At 46.8% G+C, this 20,471-nt stretch overlaps 1 protein-coding gene across 12 annotated transcripts in view; it reads left to right on the top strand.

Annotated features, from left to right (window-relative positions):
* Window positions 1-19,670, top strand: part of AKAP13 (A-kinase anchoring protein 13) — a 197,250-nt gene extending 177,580 nt beyond the window's left edge. For 7 of the 12 annotated variants that reach the window (XM_021407540.1, XM_021407539.1, XM_021407535.1 and 4 more), the window contains 17 exons: window positions 42-188; window positions 816-1,066; window positions 1,705-1,830; window positions 1,938-2,055; window positions 2,548-2,796; window positions 4,106-4,182; window positions 5,541-5,722; window positions 5,807-5,889; window positions 6,239-6,418; window positions 7,051-7,215; window positions 8,978-9,048; window positions 9,555-9,599; window positions 10,742-10,792; window positions 11,295-11,744; window positions 13,241-13,553; window positions 13,840-13,956; window positions 14,360-19,670. In XM_021407540.1, the coding sequence (XP_021263215.1) occupies window positions 42-188; window positions 816-1,066; window positions 1,705-1,830; window positions 1,938-2,055; window positions 2,548-2,796; window positions 4,106-4,182; window positions 5,541-5,722; window positions 5,807-5,889; window positions 6,239-6,418; window positions 7,051-7,215; window positions 8,978-9,048; window positions 9,555-9,599; window positions 10,742-10,792; window positions 11,295-11,744; window positions 13,241-13,553; window positions 13,840-13,956; window positions 14,360-14,409 (2,675 nt within the window). In that variant the 3' untranslated portion in view covers window positions 14,410-19,670. The remainder of the gene's footprint in view (window positions 1-41; window positions 189-815; window positions 1,067-1,704; window positions 1,831-1,937; window positions 2,056-2,547; window positions 2,797-4,105; window positions 4,183-5,540; window positions 5,723-5,806; window positions 5,890-6,238; window positions 6,419-7,050; window positions 7,216-8,977; window positions 9,049-9,554; window positions 9,600-10,741; window positions 10,793-11,294; window positions 11,745-13,240; window positions 13,554-13,839; window positions 13,957-14,359) is intronic. The other 5 variants (XM_021407536.1, XM_021407537.1, XM_021407541.1 and 2 more) reach the window with 3 other exon arrangements.

The raw sequence follows: 20,471 nt of genomic DNA, 5'->3' as shown, positions 1-20,471 counted from the left end.
GATCCACCTGCAGCGGTTCACGTTTGCATTGCTTTGTGAAGGTGCAGACATGAATGAAGGACAGCTGATGGGAGACCTGGAACTAGATTCCAAGCAGCTGGAGGCAGAGTCCTGGAGCCAAGCAGTGGACAGCCTGTTCCTACAGCAGCAAAACAGGGATGTTGTCAAACGGCAAGATGTCATTTATGGTGAGACGTGCATGGATGTTCATTTTTCTCTCATTTTAGATGGTCTCTGATGTACACACATGCCTGTATTTTAAAAACCTTATGTCAGTGAATAGGAATGTTGACTGTCATTCCTCAGTAGCCAAAGTGTCATTCTGGAAATTCTTAGAAACATAATGTGTTCTGTGAAAGCTTTGTCTTTCTGCCTTTCACTTACCTGGAAGCTTTTTTTCTTTCAAAAAAGAAAAAACAGAAAATACGTCTTCCCTTTTGTCTGCTGCTGATGTTTAAACTCAGTTACAGCACAGCAGCTAGCTAGCAAGTCCTCTCCTCCCTGATGCGAAAGCCATCCTGCGTGACAGAAAGGAATGATGGTGAGGCTGACAGTGAAATGTAGGAAGAAGGTAACAGTGGTCAAGGTTCACACCTCAGCAGCAATGCCTGTGGCTCTTTATTGTGACTCCTCTACCCCAAATTTCTGCTATAAACAAAGCTATCGATTGATATTTTTTAAACATCTGATGTGGAATTTTCCAAAGCCACTTAGAGAAGCCCAATTAACTTGCTTGGAAGAGCTTCCTAATGACAGCTTTTCATTGTACTGTACACCCAAGTTCTCTACCGTGACCTTGTCTTAATCCTATGCAGAGCTCATGCAGACAGAAATGCATCATGTCCGCACCCTGAAGATAATGAACGATGTGTACAGCGCAGGGATGCTACAGGAGCTGCAATACGACCAGCAAGTTGTGGACAAGATCTTTCCCTGCCTGGAGAACTTGCTGCACATACACAGTCAATTCTTCCAGCGGATTCTGGAAAGGAAGAAGGAGTCATTGGCGGACAAAAGTGAAAAGAACTTTGTTATCAAGAGGATAGGTGACATCCTGGTGAATCAGGTAAGCCGTGGATAATAATTGCACTTCTGAGAGTGTAGCTGGAAGCCGAGCGCTCCTGAGTTTCTCGCTCCTCCCTCCCTCTTGTTTATACTTGTTAGGCGGCTATACCCCATGGCACCTTTACATGCAGACAAAGATCTCCACCTCTGTTTTTTAAGCACTTTTTGCTCTTTGGGAGGAAGGTGTAATGATGAAAATTCATTTTGTTTATATTGTGGGAGAGAGAAGCATTTTCTAACAGGCACCACATGGTTTGACCCATAGCCAGGAGGGAAGGCAGTAGCCGGCAATGAAATGTGCGCAGTGTGTTTCTTGGCTGATGTATAGACAAGATATTTAACTTAGGGTGGGTGCTTGTACTTTTCTTTATCTGTGTTTTCTCCCATTCTCCTTTTTTCTAACTTGCTCTCTTTTGGCTTTTAAACCCTATTGAGGTGCAGTCCCAGATTTTGTGCTAAGTGTGAATGCAGTGAAGCCACAGACTCCGCTCGTTACTTTCTAGAGATTTAATTTCTTGGCTTAGAGAGCTTTGTACTAATTTGTTTTCATAAAACTCTTTAGAGAGACTGACAGGCACTGCTGGGATGTTGCACCAAGAGCTCAGTGGAAGCTAGATCTTTATGTCTCTTGTCTTACAGTTCTCCGGAGAGAACGCTGAGAGAATGAAGAAGACATATGGCAAATTCTGTGGGCATCACAATGAGGCAGTAAATTACTTCAAAGATCTGTACTCAAAGGACAAGCGTTTCCAGGCTTTTGTCAAGGTAGGGCCTGGTGGAAGAGAAACAGTCAATAGGGAAAAAAATGTTTCCTTTCTGTGCTCCATTGAGCGTTTTGCTACAAAATGGAAATTTTCATCTTTGTTCCTTAGAAAAAAATGAGCACATCCCTGGTGAGACGCCTTGGGATTTCTGAATGTATCTTGTTGGTAACACAGAGAATCACAAAGTACCCGGTCCTGTTACAGAGGATATTGCAGTACACCACAGGTAGGGGCCGGTTCTTTTCTAAGCATGTATTTGCTCGTATTCTTAGATATTCTTAGATTTGGCTGACTCATCCAGTCATTGTCTCACATTGATGTAATGGGATAACCAGATTTCATCTTTCTGTTTCGTATTAGTTGATCAGGTGCCTTGATTTAGTTGATGTAGTCTATCTGTAGCTAATTACAGAGCCAGCATGCTTAGATTCCAGAGTCTTCCAGCTTACTTTTTTTATAATGGCTAAAATATGTGGTTAGTTTGCTCATTTCATGTCTACTGTCTTAAAGTGTATTGGAACAGCCCCCAACCTCAGCCCTATATGTGAAAGGTTTTGTGAAGCTCTCCTTAAGAGGGAAAGATGCAGCCTGTCTCGGGAGAATATTAAAAAGTTATAATGCAAGAATCTGAGAAGGGGAAGAGGAAGGAAGTAAAGGGAAAATAGGGATGTCCATGAGGATAAAATGAAATGGAAATCTTTCTCTTTTCTGTTCAAAGAAAATGAAGTGGAACATGAGGACTTGACTCAGTCATTAAACCTGGTTAAAGATGTGATTGCCGCAGTCAATAGCAAAGTCAGTAACTATGAAAAGAAAATGCGCCTTGATGAGATTTACAACCGGACGGACAGCAAGTCCATCATGAGGATGAAGAGTGGTCAGATGTTTGCAAGAGAGGACTTGAGACATCGGAAGCTCATCCGAGATGGGCCTGTTTCACTGAAAAATGCAGCAGGACGGTTAAAAGGTATGGCTTCCCTCTCTGGGCACAGGATTGCTCCTCAGATTGGCATCTCCAGTGCATATTCTTCTGCCCTGATTGCCTTTGACAGCAATTTCAAATCGGATATGATTTATTTTGACGTTTTGGAAACAGGAAGTTTACTTATGTTTTCCAAGCTCCCAAGATTACTAATGACTTCATGAGATGGATGAAGCAAGTTATGCTGCTGTTGTGAAATACTGTGATAAATACAGGCTGCATTTGTATTTCTCAGTCACAGAAATGCACAGAAATGCCTACATCTGTAGTGCAAGCTCCCAAAGCAGGTCCTACAGAGCCCTGTAGGCGAGGAGCTGGTTCTGATCCTTTGGTTGTTTTGTGGTACTTTAGGTGGAGCAGAGAGAAATTCATTTCCCCCTCTTGCAGAGTGCACAGAAAATATGGTGATAGAGAAGAATGGAGTCAAATGCTGACTACTGCAAACCTCCCAGGGCTTTGAGTTCATTTTGCAGCTTTGATTAAAATTTGGTGGTTCTTTTATCCAAAACGGATCCTGTCTTCCTAAAGCAGAATGGAAGGAATTACCATGGGATGATTTCACTTTTTGGTTTGCTTCCTGTCTGTCACAAGATTTCCCAAGTACATAATACAAAAATTCTTTGTACTGAGGGATATGGGTGGGGTATTATACTTGGTAGTTACTGTGCAGCTTTATGCTCTGTCATTAGGAGACTTGGAAGGCTGTACGTGTACTTTGGGAAATGTTTGTATTCTGATGTAAGATCCTCCGTTTGCTCGATGCTGTGCTTCCTTCACCCATGAAGCAAAGGTCCTGCATCTCATGCTGGGCTCCATTAGCTCCCCTTGGAGTTAGCAGGGGTTTTATTTCTCTGTGGGCAGAGTTAGCGGTGACTCCTGAAGTCACTATTTCCTGTAAAGAAACTGCAGCTGACAAATGTTGTTGCACAATAATTTACACTCCCCAAACTACGCATCGAGAAAGACATAAAACCCCAAACTTCCTGTGCAGATACTTTGCTCACGGGCTAAAATATTGATTGCTTGAGAAAACAATTCTGTTCAGTGTCTCCAGCTTTTGCTGCTACCTGTGGGCAGCTCATGGCTGGAGAGCTGCCCTCCCACCCAGGGTGGTTCCCAGGGGAGCTCTGCATTGCATGGCCCCTCCAGCAGCTAACCAGGAGGCTGAGCAGCACTGCAGGCTGATCCTAGACCAGCCCTCGTGCTCCACAATGGCCAGTGTTATTAAAAGATAAATCTGCTTAGGAGTGTGCTGCGTGGTTATACAGCACCAATATTCTTTTTCTTTTTGCAGAAGTCCAGGCTGTTCTCCTCTCTGACATGCTCATATTCCTTCAGGAGAAGGACCAGAAATATGTCTTTGCCTCACTGGTAAGGCTTCAACCTTTTCTTCTCCTTTGCTTTTCTGTGTGAGGCTCCCCTGGTGTGTGTTATGCAGCAAAGCCCGCTGCTGCCTGCTAAACAACTTCATTTTCCTGCTTAGAACATTTCTGTTTGTTGGGCGAGCTCTGTTTTTTCAATTGGAAAACATGTCATTGTTCCACACCTCCCCCTGGTGATTTCTGCAGTGCCTTGGCACCGCTGATAATTGGCCTTGAAAATCTGCCTGCCACTCCACACACGTTCTCCTTTTCAATTTGTGCAAACTGAAGCCGTGAGCTGGGGGGGAAGGGGAGAAATGGGATAACGCAAACGTTGTAAAAACAAATCTTAGCAGAAGATGATGTTCTCATATATTATGAAGTGCTATGGGGGGTAGGGAACACCACTGCAGTAAATTCAGCAGAACAGCATACAGATAAATGTCAGAAGAATGTAGTTGTAATGCACCAAACCAAAACCTCTCGCTTTTGAATGCAGTCTCCTAAAGGTCCAGGCACACCGACCTTCTACAGAAAGTCTGGTAGCTAACTAGGTCTGTTAGGACTGTACCTTGCAGACACAGTTTAGACTGGCTAAGCCTTGTGTCCTTTCAGCCCTTGGAATATTGTGAAAGTCGATAATCTGTTATTCCAGTTCCATCAGAGCTCTACAGAGAGGGAGCTGATTTACACAGAAGTGCTGCTAGTGATTGCTGCTGAATCACCCAAGTGTAGCATCCTGGAAAATGCACAAAGGCACCCACATAGCAGCAATGGGATATTTTAACCCAATGGGATATTTTAACCCAGGGAGGTTGATTACACAGCAACCATAGCGCACAATGAGCACTCTCTTATGTACAAGTCTTGTCCATCCTAGGAGTCCACTGTGAGCTTCATAGAGCAGGCAGGTTTTTGTGGGGTTTGAAAATAAGTTGTTATTCCATCCTAGGGTGAGACTGTGAAGATAATGTATGTGAAGCAGCTGCCAGCAAGCTTCACTACGTTTAAGGGGCTGTAATATTAATGACAGATTCAAGAGTGTGGGCAGGAGGAGATGAGATCAAAGGTCTGCTGGGGATAGAGCAAAATATGGTAGAGTTTTCAAAACCAGAAACTCAGTTTTAAATTACTTCCCTGTTGAAATGGACCAAGTGAAATTGCTTTTCCTATGGGAATGGTGGAAGAAAGCAAGCCCTTCTCTGTTTTGTGACCCCAGCAAAATGCTTTTTTTTTTTTAATTACCCTGTAGCTTAAAAAAATATTTACAACCTGAGAGCGTTAGCTGTATTGGTAGTGGGACCTTTAGAATGCTAGTTCATTTCCAGGTACTTTTGCCCCTCCTCACCCATCTCTTTCCATCTGAAGGACCAGAAATCCACTGTGATCTCTCTGAAGAAGCTGATCGTACGGGAAGTGGCTCACGAAGAGAAGGGTTTGTTCCTGATCAGTATGGGTGTGAAAGATCCCGAAATGGTGGAAGTGCATGCCAGCTCCAAAGAAGAGCGTAACGGCTGGATACAGATCATTCAAGACACAATAAGTACCATGTAAGCTACCAAGCTGCTCTGGAAGGGTGAGCGATGCACATGGTGATGTTCTGATAGTTACTGAGATGTGTCTCTCTCGTGCAGGGATAAGGATGAGGATGAAGGAGTCCCTTGTGAGTCTGAATTTGAAAAGAAATTGTCAGACACAAGAATGAGAGCGCTGAAAGGTAAGGAACTGCCTAGGACAGAAGGACAGCTTGAAAAAAAAAAAAATTGAGAATTTTACAGCAATTGTTGCGTTGGGTTTTGTGACCCTTCTCCATGTGCACGGTTGAACTTTTTAGGAGGAATGAGGATCCTGCATCCAGCAAATGGTTGCAGTCCTTGTTTGCACCTCGCCTTGCTTGCAGCACAATGCTTTGTGCCTGCTGCATGCAGTCGCTGTGCAAGATTGCGAGGGGCAGAGCTGTGTCACCTCGTTCCACTAGATGGGGCCAACATCTCGGGAATCGCACTCCTTCCTTCCCAAAGCTTTTCTTGTCAATCTTCATTCCTGTTTTCTGCTCACCCCCACAGAACAACTTCAGCAGAAGGATAGGCAGATCCTCCTCTTGCTGGAGGAAAAGGCCAAAATCTTCAGTGACATGGCAGACTCCTCTATGCAAGAGGACATGCCGGGTTCCAGACTGCTCTTCAGAGCCAACACTGAAGAAGCACCAAAAGGAGAGGCCATCATGAAAACTGCAATAAATGAAGGTGAGCGAGTCAGCGTGGCACTAAACAGCACACTCACCTTCAGTGAATCCCTTGGTTCTCAAGCACGGTGTTTACAGGGGAAGCCCATTTCTTCTCAGTGAATGAATAACAGCATAGATCAGGAGATACTGCTGCTCATGGTGTTGTGTCAGGGACAGGTAGTGAGGGTCAGGAAAGGAAGCAGATATTGATGGCTGTTGAAAGAAGGCACAAAAGAAGTCTCAGTGCAGAGAACAACCCTGTGTTGAATTTGAGCTGAGGTCAGGGACAGCCCGAGATTTCATCCTTGTCTGAAATATGCACCGTGCTGTCTTTTGCTATGCTTCAGGCTCAGCAAGGTTTGGGGAAGACTCCCAATTCTTGCGGTCATTCGGGGTACCTGCAAGGAGCAAACGGTCTGTTGGCAAATGCAAGATTGAATGAAAACTCCTGCAACTTTTCAGTGTGTTTTTTTGGAAAGAGTGAAAATTACTAAATGCTGCTGTGAGTTTTTGCAGGGGAGACACATACTGTTCATGTCATTGTAGAAACATGTCTTCTTAGTATAGAAAAACACGTGAAGATAGAGATGGAAATAGCTCAGAAGCCTGAGGTGGTCTTTAACAGAGACATTGCTGATTTTATCCTCTCAGTGGAACTGCTGCAAGACCTGGTGAACAGGAACCTGGGCAGCACCCTCGTGCAGCAGCTCAGCAGTGCTGCCATTGACGAAGAAGGAGGAGTTGGCCCCATCTCTCTTCCTAAAAGGGCAGAAACTTTTGGAGGATTTGACAGTCACCAGATGAACGCCTCCAAGGGTAAGCAGTTACGTGCTCCCACAGCAGCATTTGTTAATGATATTTAATATCATCCTGTCCTATTGCTTCTGAAGAACTTCAGCAGATGGTCTGTTTGGATTTCTCTACTCTTCTGCAATTCTAGTAGATAGATTAAATATCAGATTAGGAAAAAAGCTGCAGGTGAAATGGTAGTTGAGAACTCGTGGCTATGTGAGGATTAAACATCTGAACTCTTCACTCTTGTTTCTCTGTCTTCTCTGTAAATTGTCTTTCCTCCTTTACTTACATGCTACACACAAGCATTTGGCTTCTTTACAAAGTATTTTCTTTGTGTTCTTCTTACTGCAGTTCTGTTCTTCATCCTTCAGTTACCTTCCAGCAGGAGACTGGTGCTGTTGCCTTTGCGAATGAATGATGATACTGCTGTATCAAGCACCTTCCTCTGTCTGTGCTCCCTGTGCATTTGTGTTCCACATCCAACTGCATGTGTTATTCCTGCAATTAAGTCTCTCCTAAGCAAATGAGTGAATATTCATTTCAGCTGCGTAGTTGGCTGCTTCCCAATGCTCTCTTTCTTTCCCCTAGTCATCAGAAACTTCCCTGTCCTCAAATTCCTTTCTCTGTGGTCTCTCTCATGCTCCCAATACAGCCAGTTTTGCTGCGCTAGTGTCTGTCTCAGCATTGGGATGTCGGACCCCGTCTGACCTTCTGCATTAAAGGAGCAGTGTTAGCTCCAGACAGGCAGACATGAGAACTATGTAGAGATTTTCCCAGCTATTGGAAAGCTGCAAAGCTCTCAACAGGCCTTGTCATCATCGTGACAAATATATTCACGCTGAGGGCTGGAGGGGGGTTGGTTGTTCAGGCCTGGGCCTCTTTCTGTTGTAGTGATGAATGAATGGGACAACCTCAGGCTGTTCGTTGCCCAGCTCTCTCCCCAGCTTGCTCTCTGTTCCTTGTATTTTTGTTTGTTTTGCGATTTTGTTTTTGGGTTTTTTTCCATAGAAACGCCCTCTTTTGAAATAGATTGTAGTTCAATAGTTATGGAGTCTTGGGAGATGTTAGGAAAATAAAGCATGGCCTGTTTGTTCAGCTGTGGAAGGTCTCATGATGAGCCTGTTAGGAGGGTGAGGGGCAGCCTTCAGTAGCAAAGTCTCCCTTGGAAAGGCGTTGGAAGGAGAGGCCCGTGATGGCTGCAGACCTCCTGGCCCCATGAGTCAGTTCAGTGCTTGGGAACAGTGATAGGAGCCATGCAGGGAGAAGCTAGCCAGAGAAGTCCTGTGTCCCTTTGAAGATAGAGGTTTCTGATGACTAAGACTGTTGAAGAATTGTTAGCATAAAATCACGCAGCAGTATTGCGCGGCGGTCTAACCCAGCTGGAAATTGCATTTGGACAGAGAGACACTGAAACTGTACCTGCAATAACACACTCTGAGATGATATTGTTATTTTTCTTTGTCCGCTTTTGCTCTGCCTTATGACTTCTTAGCAAATGTGGAGATTTTTTGCACAGAAGGCACTTTGGGGGCTAGACAGAGCACAAGTTAAAGGTGTATGTCGAATTTACCAGGACGTTGTTTGAAACCAAAGTCAATCTTCATCTGAATTCACGCGTTTGGTGCATGAAGGAAGCAAACACATTTGGTTAAAGTGCAAAGAGCTCTGTGGCCCCTGTTGTGACACATCTCAGTTGGCTGTATGAAATTTCTCAGGCACTAGCAAGTTTGTCTGTGGCTTAAGATGTTGAATAACTTGAGTCAGTGCTGCCTTCTTCCTTTAGGTGGAACGAAGGATGAAGGCGACGATGCTCAGGACCTACGGAGAACAGAGTCGGACGGTGTTTTAAAAAAGGTATCGCGTGCTTTATCTGTGGTGCTGCTCTGAGTTCAAGGAAGTGACAATTCAAGTCTTGAAAAAGGCCTGAATTTGTTGGCAAGGAGATGCATCCTAATAATTTAAAGTCAAATTGGAAGTACGGAGTGCAAAACACTGCTGTCGCTAAAATCCTGACTTGAGAACCGCTTCAAATCAGTAGTATTCCTTTGGGGCAGAGGTTGTGCCATCCATCTGCAGATCAGCTGAAGCACGTGTTTAATTACGCATCATTATTGAAATGACAAGGTCACATAGAACCTTGCACCTATTCTTGCTGTGGACCGATTAATCACGTAACTCCAAATGATACCTAATTAACACGTGATTTGGTGCAATTCTAACTCACCTGAAAACATACATGAGTCGTCCCAGAATCGAACGTAGGGGGAGGGGGGTTAATGTGTCTGTCGTTACTTCAAGCTTCAGAACACATTTGTTGCAATTTCTCATTTGTCCTCATATGAAGTGTGATCTTTTTGTAGGCTGGAAATGCTAACCTGATGTTCATATTGAAAAGGAACAGTGAGGTAAGAATCGATTCTGTTGCTGTTTTCTTCATTTAAGTGATAAGTGAATTTGTCTCAATAGGTGATAATGTAAAAGAAAATACATTACTTTAGCTGGAGCACACGTAGACTTTTAAATACGTTCTGCTGAACCCACCGTGTCATTTATTTGTTTAACCTTGGATGTTCAGACAGGGAATTTGCTAATTGTCATCTGCTTGCCAGCGGGATGATATATGCTGATTATAGGCATCAGGGGTTAATTACCACTAGGATGTGCAGGACTGTATTTATTGTGCATCTGCAGACAGAGGGAGTTTAATTTTATGTTGCAGGTGCAGTGATTTGGGGCAATTAAATTTCTATTCTCCCTTTGATACACATTCATAACTCCAATTAGCATTAAAGGCAGAATGAAAAGCTGTTCTCTTAACACTGGCTACCACACTAATATTGCAAACGCCGCTGTGTTTTTTTCTTCTTATTCTATGTTATTTTTCTTCTTCGATAGGTGAATGTATGAGATTCAAAGAATTTTTTAGCTGGGCTAAACATACATTTTGGGCTAGGGCATCACTCCAAAGTGGCTATGTTGTGATGGACCAAGTGTTTGAATGTATCTGTGTTCTGGGAACCTTCATGAACATACCTGCTATATTTGTGTGTCTGCTGCATTGCAGTTTTCCTATAAAATAACAAGGGGACTTATACAGGTCGGCCAGGGTGAAAGAGGACAAAAAGCACACATTCGTTTTCTTTGTCCCTTCCTTGGCGTCAGTTCCATAAACTCTCCAAGTGAATTCCCAGCTTTCATCCCAATCACTCCGTTGATGCTGCGGGAAATGGGACCAGGAAGTTTCCATGCGCAGTGTTTCTGCACGCTTCCTCTCCATGGCTGTGGATGGGTTGTTCAGTGGGTGCCCGCTGTGCTGCTGTCAGTAACACCAGACACCTCTGGGAGATGTCCAAGGGAGGCATTTGGTGCCAGGCTGTGTACTAGGGAATGGTAGAATTGCTGCAGGTGATGAGTGAGAAAAAAGATGGTGTAGAGGGATGGCCATGCAGCTTGGATTCAGCAGTGGGTCACAGTGGAAAAGGAGGGTGCTTTATTCCTGCCCTGGCACCACATGGGGTCTAATAGCAGTGCTGTTGTTTTCTTGCAGCAGGTCCTCCAAAGCGTTACCAGCCTCCATAAGCTGCTCAGCGCTCTGCAGGTATGCTGCCCGCTCATTCCACTTCCACATGCTGCTTGCCCAAACCCGGCAATGAGATCTCCCTGGAGCCTTCTCCTCTCTAGGCTGAATAAGCCCAGGTCCCTCAGCCTTCCTTCATAGGGGAGGTGCTCCAGCCCTCTGAGCTGCTGACCCGCTTTGACAGCTCCAAATCTTTCTTGTGTTGGGTGCCCCAGGCCTGGACACAGTCCAGAAGCCGTTCCTCTTCCCCACCCCTGCATGGCCCAGTACCCTGTGGCAGGCTTGCTTTCAGCCTCCTGGCACAGCAGCAGTAATCAGCTGCTGCCTGGCACACTGCTTCCATTTGGGAAGCTGCAGGTGGAGGTTTAGGCCTCGACCGGCAAAGCTGCCATTGCGGCATCCTCAGCTGAATACTACATGTGATAGAAAAAGATGCGGCTCGGTGGTGCCCTGAGCTGCTCAGATATGGAGCTGCTCACCCTGGAGAGGGCCCTGCAGTGATGTCTCCCTCCTTCCTTCCCAGGGTGTTGTCCTGCAGCAGGACACCTACATCGAGGGCCAGAAGCTGGCCTTGAGTGAGAGGGCTCTGTCCCGAGGCTTCTTCCGCCCGACCTCGCTGCTGGAGCAGGAGAAGCAGCGCAACCTGGAGAAGCAGCGCCAGGAGCTCGCCAACCTGAAGAAGCAGCAGGCTCAGCACCAGGAGGAGAAGCGGAGGGCAGAGAAGGAGTGTGAAGCGCGGGAGAAGAAGCTGGCAGAGCTGGAAGTCCAACTGGCCAAGAGGGAGGAGGAAATCCAGAAAGGGTGGCAGGAGCTGGAGTGCAGGCGGGAGGAGCTGCGGCAGTTGAAAGCCTCCTACCAGCTTGAAATGGAGAAGCTTCTCAGTAAGCAGAAGCAGGTGGATAAGGAGCGGGAGCAACTCAGGAAGGACATGGAGCGACAACCTCAAATGTGGTTGGAACATGATGACAACCAGGTAAGTGCTGCCAACAGGCAGGCTCCCACGGGGAGCTGTGCTTTGCTAGGAGCTCCCAGCCGGCTGCCTGCCCCACGGCACCAACTGGCTGGCTTCAGCCCAGCCCCGGGTACACGGGGCCTGACGCTTAAAGCTGGCTCTTTCCTTACACCTCAAAAGCCACTGAAGTATTGCTGCTGAGCTCTGCCCGCTTCCCAGTGTCTCTGTTTGACAGAGGCACGTGGGGAGGATGTGCTGGGATGTCTGAAGTGTTGCCTTTCACATTCACCCCACACGGGTTTGGCTTTGTGGAGCGCTGAGGCAGGTGAGGATTTGCTCTCAGAAACAGCCCAAACGTTGCTGCTCATTTGCACCCTTCAGCTTAGGGTGGCCCTGTGAAGGCCCTTCTGTTTGCAGACTGTGGGCTTATGCCTGCCTCCACAAGCTTTATCTAGCAGAGGCAGACGTTGTCCCTGTCCTGAAGAGGCTAGACATCTGCAGTTTGGACATGGCCCAAAGGTCACTTGCTCCGGTGTGAGAAGCTTCTGGTGTAGGACTGTCCACAGCTAAAAAGCAAAGCACAGATCCTGTTCTGTGCTGTACATTTTTTAGCACGCTGGGGAGAGCATGCATCAGTTTGCAAAACATGGGCTGAGTTTGAACCTTAAGCCAGCTGTTGAGCGTTTGTTTGTTTATAACTCCCTGATTTTGAATGCAGTTTGCTTAGAGCTGTAACAAAATTAGCTTGTAAATGCTGGATTGCGGAACTGAAATTATTTTGGGTGCCTGAATGGACTAATTGCAGAGCTCAGCAGTATAGCTCTGTAGAGCAAATCACCCAGGGAGTGCCTGCTCCCTCCCAGCCCAGCCCTGGTCAGGCCAGGAGCACACGGCACAGCTTCCCCAGCATCTGTCGGCGCGCTGGGGCACGGGTGCTATGGGAGAGGCTGAGAGGTAAAGGAACTGAGGGCTCAGGATCAAGGGAAGGAAGCACCTTCTCATGAAGGCATCTCACTGACAGTTCGGAGCTATTAATAGAGGGCTTGGTGAGGCTTTGTTGAGCTGTTGTTTTGATCTTCCCTTTGAATGCAAGGGCTCAATTATACCCTGAGACAGACGTTAGAAGAATCGGGGAAATGTTTTGCTTTCATCTTTCTCTTGGGAAGCCTTCCTTTGCCACATGCCCGGCCGGTGCTGCTTGCTGCCCGGAGAGGCACGCTCCCCCTTGGCCTGCTGCCACTGTGTGTGTGTGCTAGCAGTGCCTGGTGAGTCGTGGTATCGAGATCTTAGAGAATGTTTGCCCTTGGCCTGTTGATTTTACATGTGGGAGTAAAAAGATACTGGAGTGTTACTCTATATGCATCACCTGTCTTATACAGAAAGGGCTTTGCCTGGATGGCTCTGCTTTGTAGCTTGTGAATGGGCTGGAGTTCTCTGTGGGAAACATCTTTTCTCTCTCTAGACTCCCCGCTACCCTCTTCGATGCACCAGTGAAACTTGTTTCTTTTCTTTTATAGGTGTCAAATCGACACGAGAAACTTGCAAGGGTTTGCTCCCAGTCCAGCCTCGAAGGCACCTCCAAGCAGAAGAGCCCCTCGTTCCCTAAGCAAGGGCACTCTGATGCAGAACTGTCTGTCTCCCCCAAAAGGAACAATCTTTCAAGGACACACAAAGAGAAAAGCACTTCCCATTTGCTTAGCACAACAAACCAGACTAACAAGGCAGCTGAGGAACAGCCCCAGATGCCTACCCGCCTCTTCAGTTTATCCAAACCAAAGGAAAAGAAGGAAAAGAAGAAAAAGGGCAGGGGACATCGCTCCCAGGAATCCGGTGAGTGTCAGGAGGTCGCAGATGTGTTTTTAGGGTCAGTGAGCTGGCATGCCCCTCCAGCCAGCGAACCTGTGGAAGCCATCTCGCTTTGGACGGAGATGGTAACAGAGAGGGACGGAGAAGATCAGGTGTAATGAGTGGAATTCCCAGCTTCGAGTGATCTTCTCTGTGGGCTTTTCTGCCTGCTCTGCAGCCACTGGGGTTGTCAGAGGGACGGGCTCGCCTCCCTTCTCCTTGTCCTATTCTGAGCAGCTTCCACAAGCTGGCTTCTCTCTGTGTTTTTCAGCTTGCTCTGCTTCAGAGGGGATCATGCTTCCACGCTTTCAGAGCCTGCTTGGAGTCTTCCCGTGTACCTCAAGATGCTTCGGCAGCATTGCTGACATTTCTAGTACTGTTCTAGTTTGTAAGCAATGTCTCCAACCTTTCTCATGCGCTCTCCCTTCCCCCGAGCTGGTCTACCTTGTCTATTGATCTAAAAACTAAATGTGGATATTTTCCCCCCCGATACCCATAGCACTCGGTTCTGCACCTCAGACCTCTTGCCCGTACACAAGTTGATCTCAAGCTCTCAGGTGACCGGCTGATCCATCTTAACTCACTGATGTTTTCCAGCTCGTGTCCAGGAAATTCAGCAGTTTTCCTAATGGCTGTAATTTCCTGATAGCTCACTGGGAACTGGACATCTTTCAAGGCCCCCAGAGGACTGGGCAGAGAACAGGGTTTCCACATGTCTGGAGGGAGTCCTGCTCTGCTTGCTATATCTCTACGTTCCCGTAGTGATTCCCACCTGTTTCTTTTCCCCTCAGATTCTCATTCATCAGAAGCACCTCCAGAGGGTGAGGAGATCTTCTGCTGAGTGGGGACAGCTCCATCGGTCACTCTCAGCTTTCGTACAGCGGACATCTCCCTGCCCGATCCACAGCACAGTGCTGGTGCCTGCATCCGACAAGCATCTGGAGGTTTTCATTAAAATGTTATGAAAGTTTATAAAGTGGTGGGAAGGGGCCTCTTTCCTTGGGTTTGCGTGAATTGTCGCTGCAGAGGCTTCCCGCACAGCAAGTGGTACCATCTCCCTGTGCAAACCTGGATTCAGGTCTGTTGGGACGGATGTTTGCAGTCTGCTCGTACTGCTAAGGGATGAGAGAACAAAGCCTTAAGGGGTCTGTGCCTTCGTATTCCCCTTTTGTGGGGAAGATAACCAAAACCAAGCATTCAGAAAAAGATTAGGACTCTACAAATGGTGCGTACACACTGGCGTATATAGATATACTGTACATACCCATCTCTGTATCTCTGTATCCACTGGGATATGCTGAGGTCTGTACAGCCAAGCTTAGCTCGGCCCACGGGGATAGGTGACGCCTGATGACTTTCAGGGAGTGTGTAGATATCAAATATCTTGCCCTTACTGCCCCGGCTGTAACACCGCTGACTCGCACACCCCTTGGTGCTCATGGCATGGGTGCTGGGATTCAGCAAGGTACTGCACACCAGGGAAGAGTAACAGTGTTCAAAAGAAAAATTCAGGAAACAAATAAAATCAAAGATACTTCCAAAAGATTTATGTGGGGCGGACGAGTTATGTGTCAAAGTGTTTCCAGAATCAAGCAGAACTTGGGGTATATTTAAAGTGATGCAGAAAAGAGAAACTGGGGAGGCTTGGAAGGCAACTCTAGGAAGCCAGGAGAGAAGGTCTTTAAGTAGGAAAAACTCTAAGCAGCTTTTTTTAAGCACTCTCTTGGAGCTACAGCTCACTCCTTCCCATCTCTTACGTAAAGATTTGTTTTGCTTGGATCTATTTCTCCAGTTGTCTGACATCCCTTCAGACAAGCCTGATGGCTTATGGGAGTGGTGGCTGGAAATCTGCTTTGAGGGACCTTGGTTCTGTTATGTGTTTTCTTTCCCCCTCTCTTTATGTTACTGCCAGGCTTCTGTTCCTCCGGATTTTGTCAGCTTCTCCAGCTTGTTTCTAAGGCAGAGCACCAGCGATTTCAGGGCACGTTGGTGAGACAGGTCAGAGCAGAGTGAACTCTGAGGAGACAGCTTCTCAGTCCCACGCCTCTACAACACTGTGCCCTTGTTTCTGGGGAGGAAAATAAATTTGCCTCAACAAAACCGCTGTGCAGCAGGTCCTAAGGCCGGCATGCCAGGTGCGTGTCCCTCGCTGTGTGAGTGCATCCGTGTCTGTGTCAGCCTCAGCAGAAGGGGAAGGTTCGAGGACAGCTCTCCATGCAGAATCATAGAGTCTTTTCGGCTGGAAAAACCTCTAGCGTCATCAAGCCCAGTTGTTCGCCTAGCACTGCCAAGTCTGCCACTAAAGCGGCATATGCCGACGGTGAGGTGTTTGTACACCTGTGGAGTACCACAGGGAAGAGGAATGCAGCAAGCCAGTTCTGTTCCCTGCATGATTGTTCCAGACCCTCTGAGGTCAACTGGCCGAGTGGATCTGTGAATGGAGATAGGACGTTATCAGCTCCAAAATAACCCAAAGGTTTGCTCCGAGTTGGATGCATTTCCTTTCCTACCAGTTTTGCTGTAATCAAAACCAAAACCATACAACACAACAATTCTTTAGTTGCACTGTTGTTTGATTTCGCTTCTCCCAAGCTAGGAACACCAGCAGTTGTCAGAGCTGGAGTCTGATGCAGATCAGCAGCGTTGCAGGTGAGAGGGGTGCTCCCGTGGTCTGTGCAGGTCTCTGCTGGAGCCCTGAGCCGCCTGCTTGCTTTTGAAGCTCTCTGAACTACTAAAATGCAAAAAAGAAAAAAAAAAAAAAAAAAAAAAAGGAAGAAAGGAAAAGGGTTGAGATTTAATTTTTATTTTGCTTTTTTTTTTAATGTTATTTGGTGCTCGTTCTTAATTGCAAGCGGGGCTTGCAAAATTATTTATCTTTCTGTTTATTTGAAAGAGTTCTTTTTTTAAAAGAAGTTTACTTGGTTTTATTTTTTTATTTTGCTTTTGTTTGGGGGTTGGGGGTTGGTTTGGTTTTTTTCTTCCCTTTTTTTTTTTTCTGTTTTGTTTTTATTTTCTTACCAAGAGAAGATTGGTAAATCCAACATTCTGATCTCCCTGGTTCCTACCCAACCAGGGTTTGGGCAGTGCCATGCCCACAGTTACATGATTTCAACTGAGAGCTTTCTATAAGGCAGAGCATCTTTGGGCTGGAAAAGTCTGGGAAAGAGAATCAGTGACTTCAGACAAGAGTCCTCCTATCAGCTCTTTTCTTTGGTTAAATATTTTCCTTAGGTTTTCTTATGCTTCTTGGAGGCAAAGGGAGAGCAAAACACGAGGTTCTGCAGTGCTGTGAGGGCCTGGGTGGATGTCCAGGTGGATCCGGGCAGCTCCTCTTGTCTGGAAGTTTTGTTGTTACCTTCTCAACGAGAAAAGCACCCGTTGAACAGGCTAACTTCTGCCCCACTATTTGCATGGCTGGGAAAACACATGTGCCAAGCTGAAGTTTTTGGAAACCAAACCAGTGCATGGCTCATTTACTGTTGTATAAACAGAGATCAGGCCCTCGGTATTTCTGAGCACTCCCTGGAGTCTATAATAGCCTTTGCCAGTCTGAGCTTTTCTTCTCATCCCAGTGTCTTTTCCCCAGCATTGCTTGAAGTCACAAAGCAGGGAAACATTCTGTAGCTCTGAGAAGGGCCTCAGTAGGGAGACCCAGGGCAGCAGGGCCGAGTCCGCCTGGTTTCAGTCCCTCTTCTGACCTGTGCACTCCAAAACGAGCACCCAGGGCCCTCGCTGGAAGCAGTACTTGCTACATGAGCTCTGAAGGCCCGTTTGTCAAAGATACCGTGGGTTTGAATCAGAATTATCCTGAAGGAAAATACATCAAAGCTGTTTGCGTCTGACATCCCAGTGGGCAGACCTTTGTCCCTGGAGGATGTACATTGCTACATGACTCACTTTATTTGGATTGAAGCCTCTACTCCCACACTGCTGCTTCCTTCTGTTACCTTTAGGAAGGTGAGGACTTGTTTTTACTTCTTCAGCCTTTTGTTTTTTTCCCACTCAGGTTTTCTTTGGAAACACTTGGCATAGGTTCCCAGAGTCTGATTCCCACTCTGATCCCTGCGGATTGCCTAAGGTTGTCTGCTAGACCACGGTCCCAGTTTTACAGCCCCTTTTCCCAGCCTTAAATCGTGTTTGCTTCAGTTCCGGGCCTGGCCCTCATCCTGCAGGTGCTGGGAGCATGTTTTTCCTTCAGCCCAACCTGACGCTGGGCCTGGTTCCCACTGAGAGAACCCAAACCTCCTCATCCTGTGTGGGGTTCCTGGGGCACGGAACAGTTTTGGCAGTGTCTCACATGAAGTACAAAGGTGGTCAGTATCAGCCAGGAGACCCCGGGAGCAGGGAGCAGTTGTAGGTGTAGGACTTGGTGGAGATGTGTGGGGTTTGCCTTAGTTTCTTTTAAATGCCGTGATCATCTCAGCATGTAACTTTCTGTCAGTTTGATGCCTTAAAGCACTTTAAATGGAACTGGTGGTGTCACTTTTCAGTTCAGTTATGTGGAGACAATCAGCTGTGTAGTTGCTTTCCCCTCTGCATGCCCAGCACGGCCCGAGCTGCACAGAGCAGTGTTACCAGCACTGGCCTGCCCTTGTTCTGGGAGGGGACAAAGGGCCAAGCGTTTTGTATCATTATTAGACCAAAGTGGCTGTGAACATGATGACAGACCCACCGCAGGGTGAGCCCTTTCCCCATGGGAGAGCCCAGCAGTCATTTGCTCACGAAGCCCCCTGGCCTCACACCATGGCACTTAGGAGCAGGCACCAGGAGCGGAGCAGTTGGCTTCTGATGGCCCGGCTGTGTCGCCCTGTGTGACCCCACACCACCACCCTCCTCCTCCTTATTCCTGGAGTTTGACCACTGCTGAGAAGCAATGCCATGAGCTTGAGCTGGTTTGTACGGCCTTCCAAAGGCAAGAGCATCTGTAGAGCCTGAAGTCTTTGCACCTTCCTTGCTGCATTAGGATATCTCAAAGCTGTTAGCGAAACGCCCGAACCCAGTCCTTCCCATTGCCACTGGGTCAGGAGAGGTTCATCAGGTGCCAAACACCATGGAAGCTGTGCAGGGTGTCTGGCACGGAGCAAGGGAGGAATGGGGAGGGGGTACAGGAGAGAGCATCTGCTTAAATCCCACAAAACATTCCTTGTTAACCAGAACTCTGGAAGTTATTCTGCCTGCTGGCCAGGTTTGGGAATTCAACGTAATTTAAGGCATCCTTTTAAAGAAAAAAAACCTCCCCTGCTGCTCCTAACTCTTGCATCGCTTCTCAGAAGGGGCAGCAATCAGCGATGAGTTCTTGATCCAACGATGCAGCTAAGTTTTAAAGATAGGCGAGCTGAACTGGTGACACCTCTGGCTCCTGGGTCACGGGAAGCACAGCGCTGGCTCCCAGCCCACCTGCATTTTGGGGGCTCGGTGCCTTTCCTTCCACACGCATTTCACTGACACTGATGCTTTGCCCAAATATATTCTGCTTCCTTCGCTTGGGGGGTGGGGGGCAGGATGACGTTCACTGCTTGGCGTACAGCTGTGAGCTTTGTATGTATTTAAGCTGTCTGTAGGTATCAACCATTTCCATGCTCTGAAGTATTTTACTGTTCTGTCGATATTAAACGGTGACTCAAAAAGAAAATAAAAAAAAAAATCTTACGTCCAGTTCAGTTCGCCTATGGTTAAAGTTTAGCCTGGTGTTTATGTTGTACTAATACGGAATGCACTTGAGTAATTCCCAGAGCGTTGAGGAGGTGTATTAGAACAACCCGATGTACCTCTGCTTTTGGTTTGTTTCTTTAAAAAAAAAAAAGAGAGAGAAAAAATATGCTTTGCATTTTCATGTTGAACCCGTAAAAGTTTAAAAAAAAAAAAGTTTAAAAAAAAAAAAGGAATTTTTAAAAAAGAGGGTAAAACCTAATTGCTGTATGTTAATTTGTAATTATGTAAAAAGTGAGCAGGTTATTGACTGTAAAATTCTTCAGTTTTTCTGTAACTTGCCAGAAACCATTTGGTTTTGTAACAAGCTTTTATTTATCTTCCTTTTTAGTTATCAGCATCAACCTCTTGTAAAGTCATTTTTCCTCTAAATAAATTTGATTTTAAGTCTGAGTTTTCTGCCTGATTTCTTCCACCCCTCTGGTATTCCTGCCATTGACTTTGTTGCATGGGGGGTGAAGGAACAGATGCAGCCCTACCTGTAATCAAACATCTGCATGGCTTTTATCACCAGGGTTCCACCATGCACCCATTGGACTCTTTATTTTTCTTCTCTTTGAAGATTTACGTTCTGCTTAAGGGTCGTAGTGATGCTCAGCTCTTTTTCTCCCACTTTTTCATCCTTTTACAAGAGGAGGAAGTGTCACAGCCATTATCTCAGCCACTTCAGCTCCCAGGCAGGCTCCTAGCACTGAGATAACCTGCAGGTGGTGGCCGCAGGTGCTCTTATGCCCTGCAGTTTCTGTCACCCACTGAAATTACCGCTTATCTCAGTTAAAACCTGGGTAACTCCGGTTCCAGGGTGTTCCATCTCATTTGGCTGAGAACTGGAGATGCTGCCTCACATCCTGGAGGGAACACTGTATAGCAGATGAGTTGGGAAATGCCAGTCCCCCTCCAACGCCCCACTGGCCAGCAGTGGGCTGCATTTCACCTCCCGGCTCACTTCTCTGTTGCTCATGTTGTGTATAAGACCCGCCTGCTGTCCGTGCCCCTGAGCGTGCCTGCTGCCACAGAGCTCAGAGCCTGGCAGCTCCCAGGGCGCGGGATGGCAGATGAAAGGGCTTTCCCGTACCTCTGAGCCTGATCGCGGGTCCTCCTTTTTTTTGCATTCCCATTCATCCTCGCTCACCTATTTACCAAAGCAAATAAAAGCTTTTGCCGCAATGATGACGGCTCCTGCGTTTGAAGAGT

Source organism: Numida meleagris, chromosome 9, assembly GCF_002078875.1.
Source record: "Numida meleagris isolate 19003 breed g44 Domestic line chromosome 9, NumMel1.0, whole genome shotgun sequence".
In the NCBI taxonomy this organism is placed as follows: Eukaryota; Metazoa; Chordata; class Aves; order Galliformes; family Numididae; genus Numida; species Numida meleagris.
This window is presented reverse-complemented; position numbering and strand designations above follow the sequence as displayed.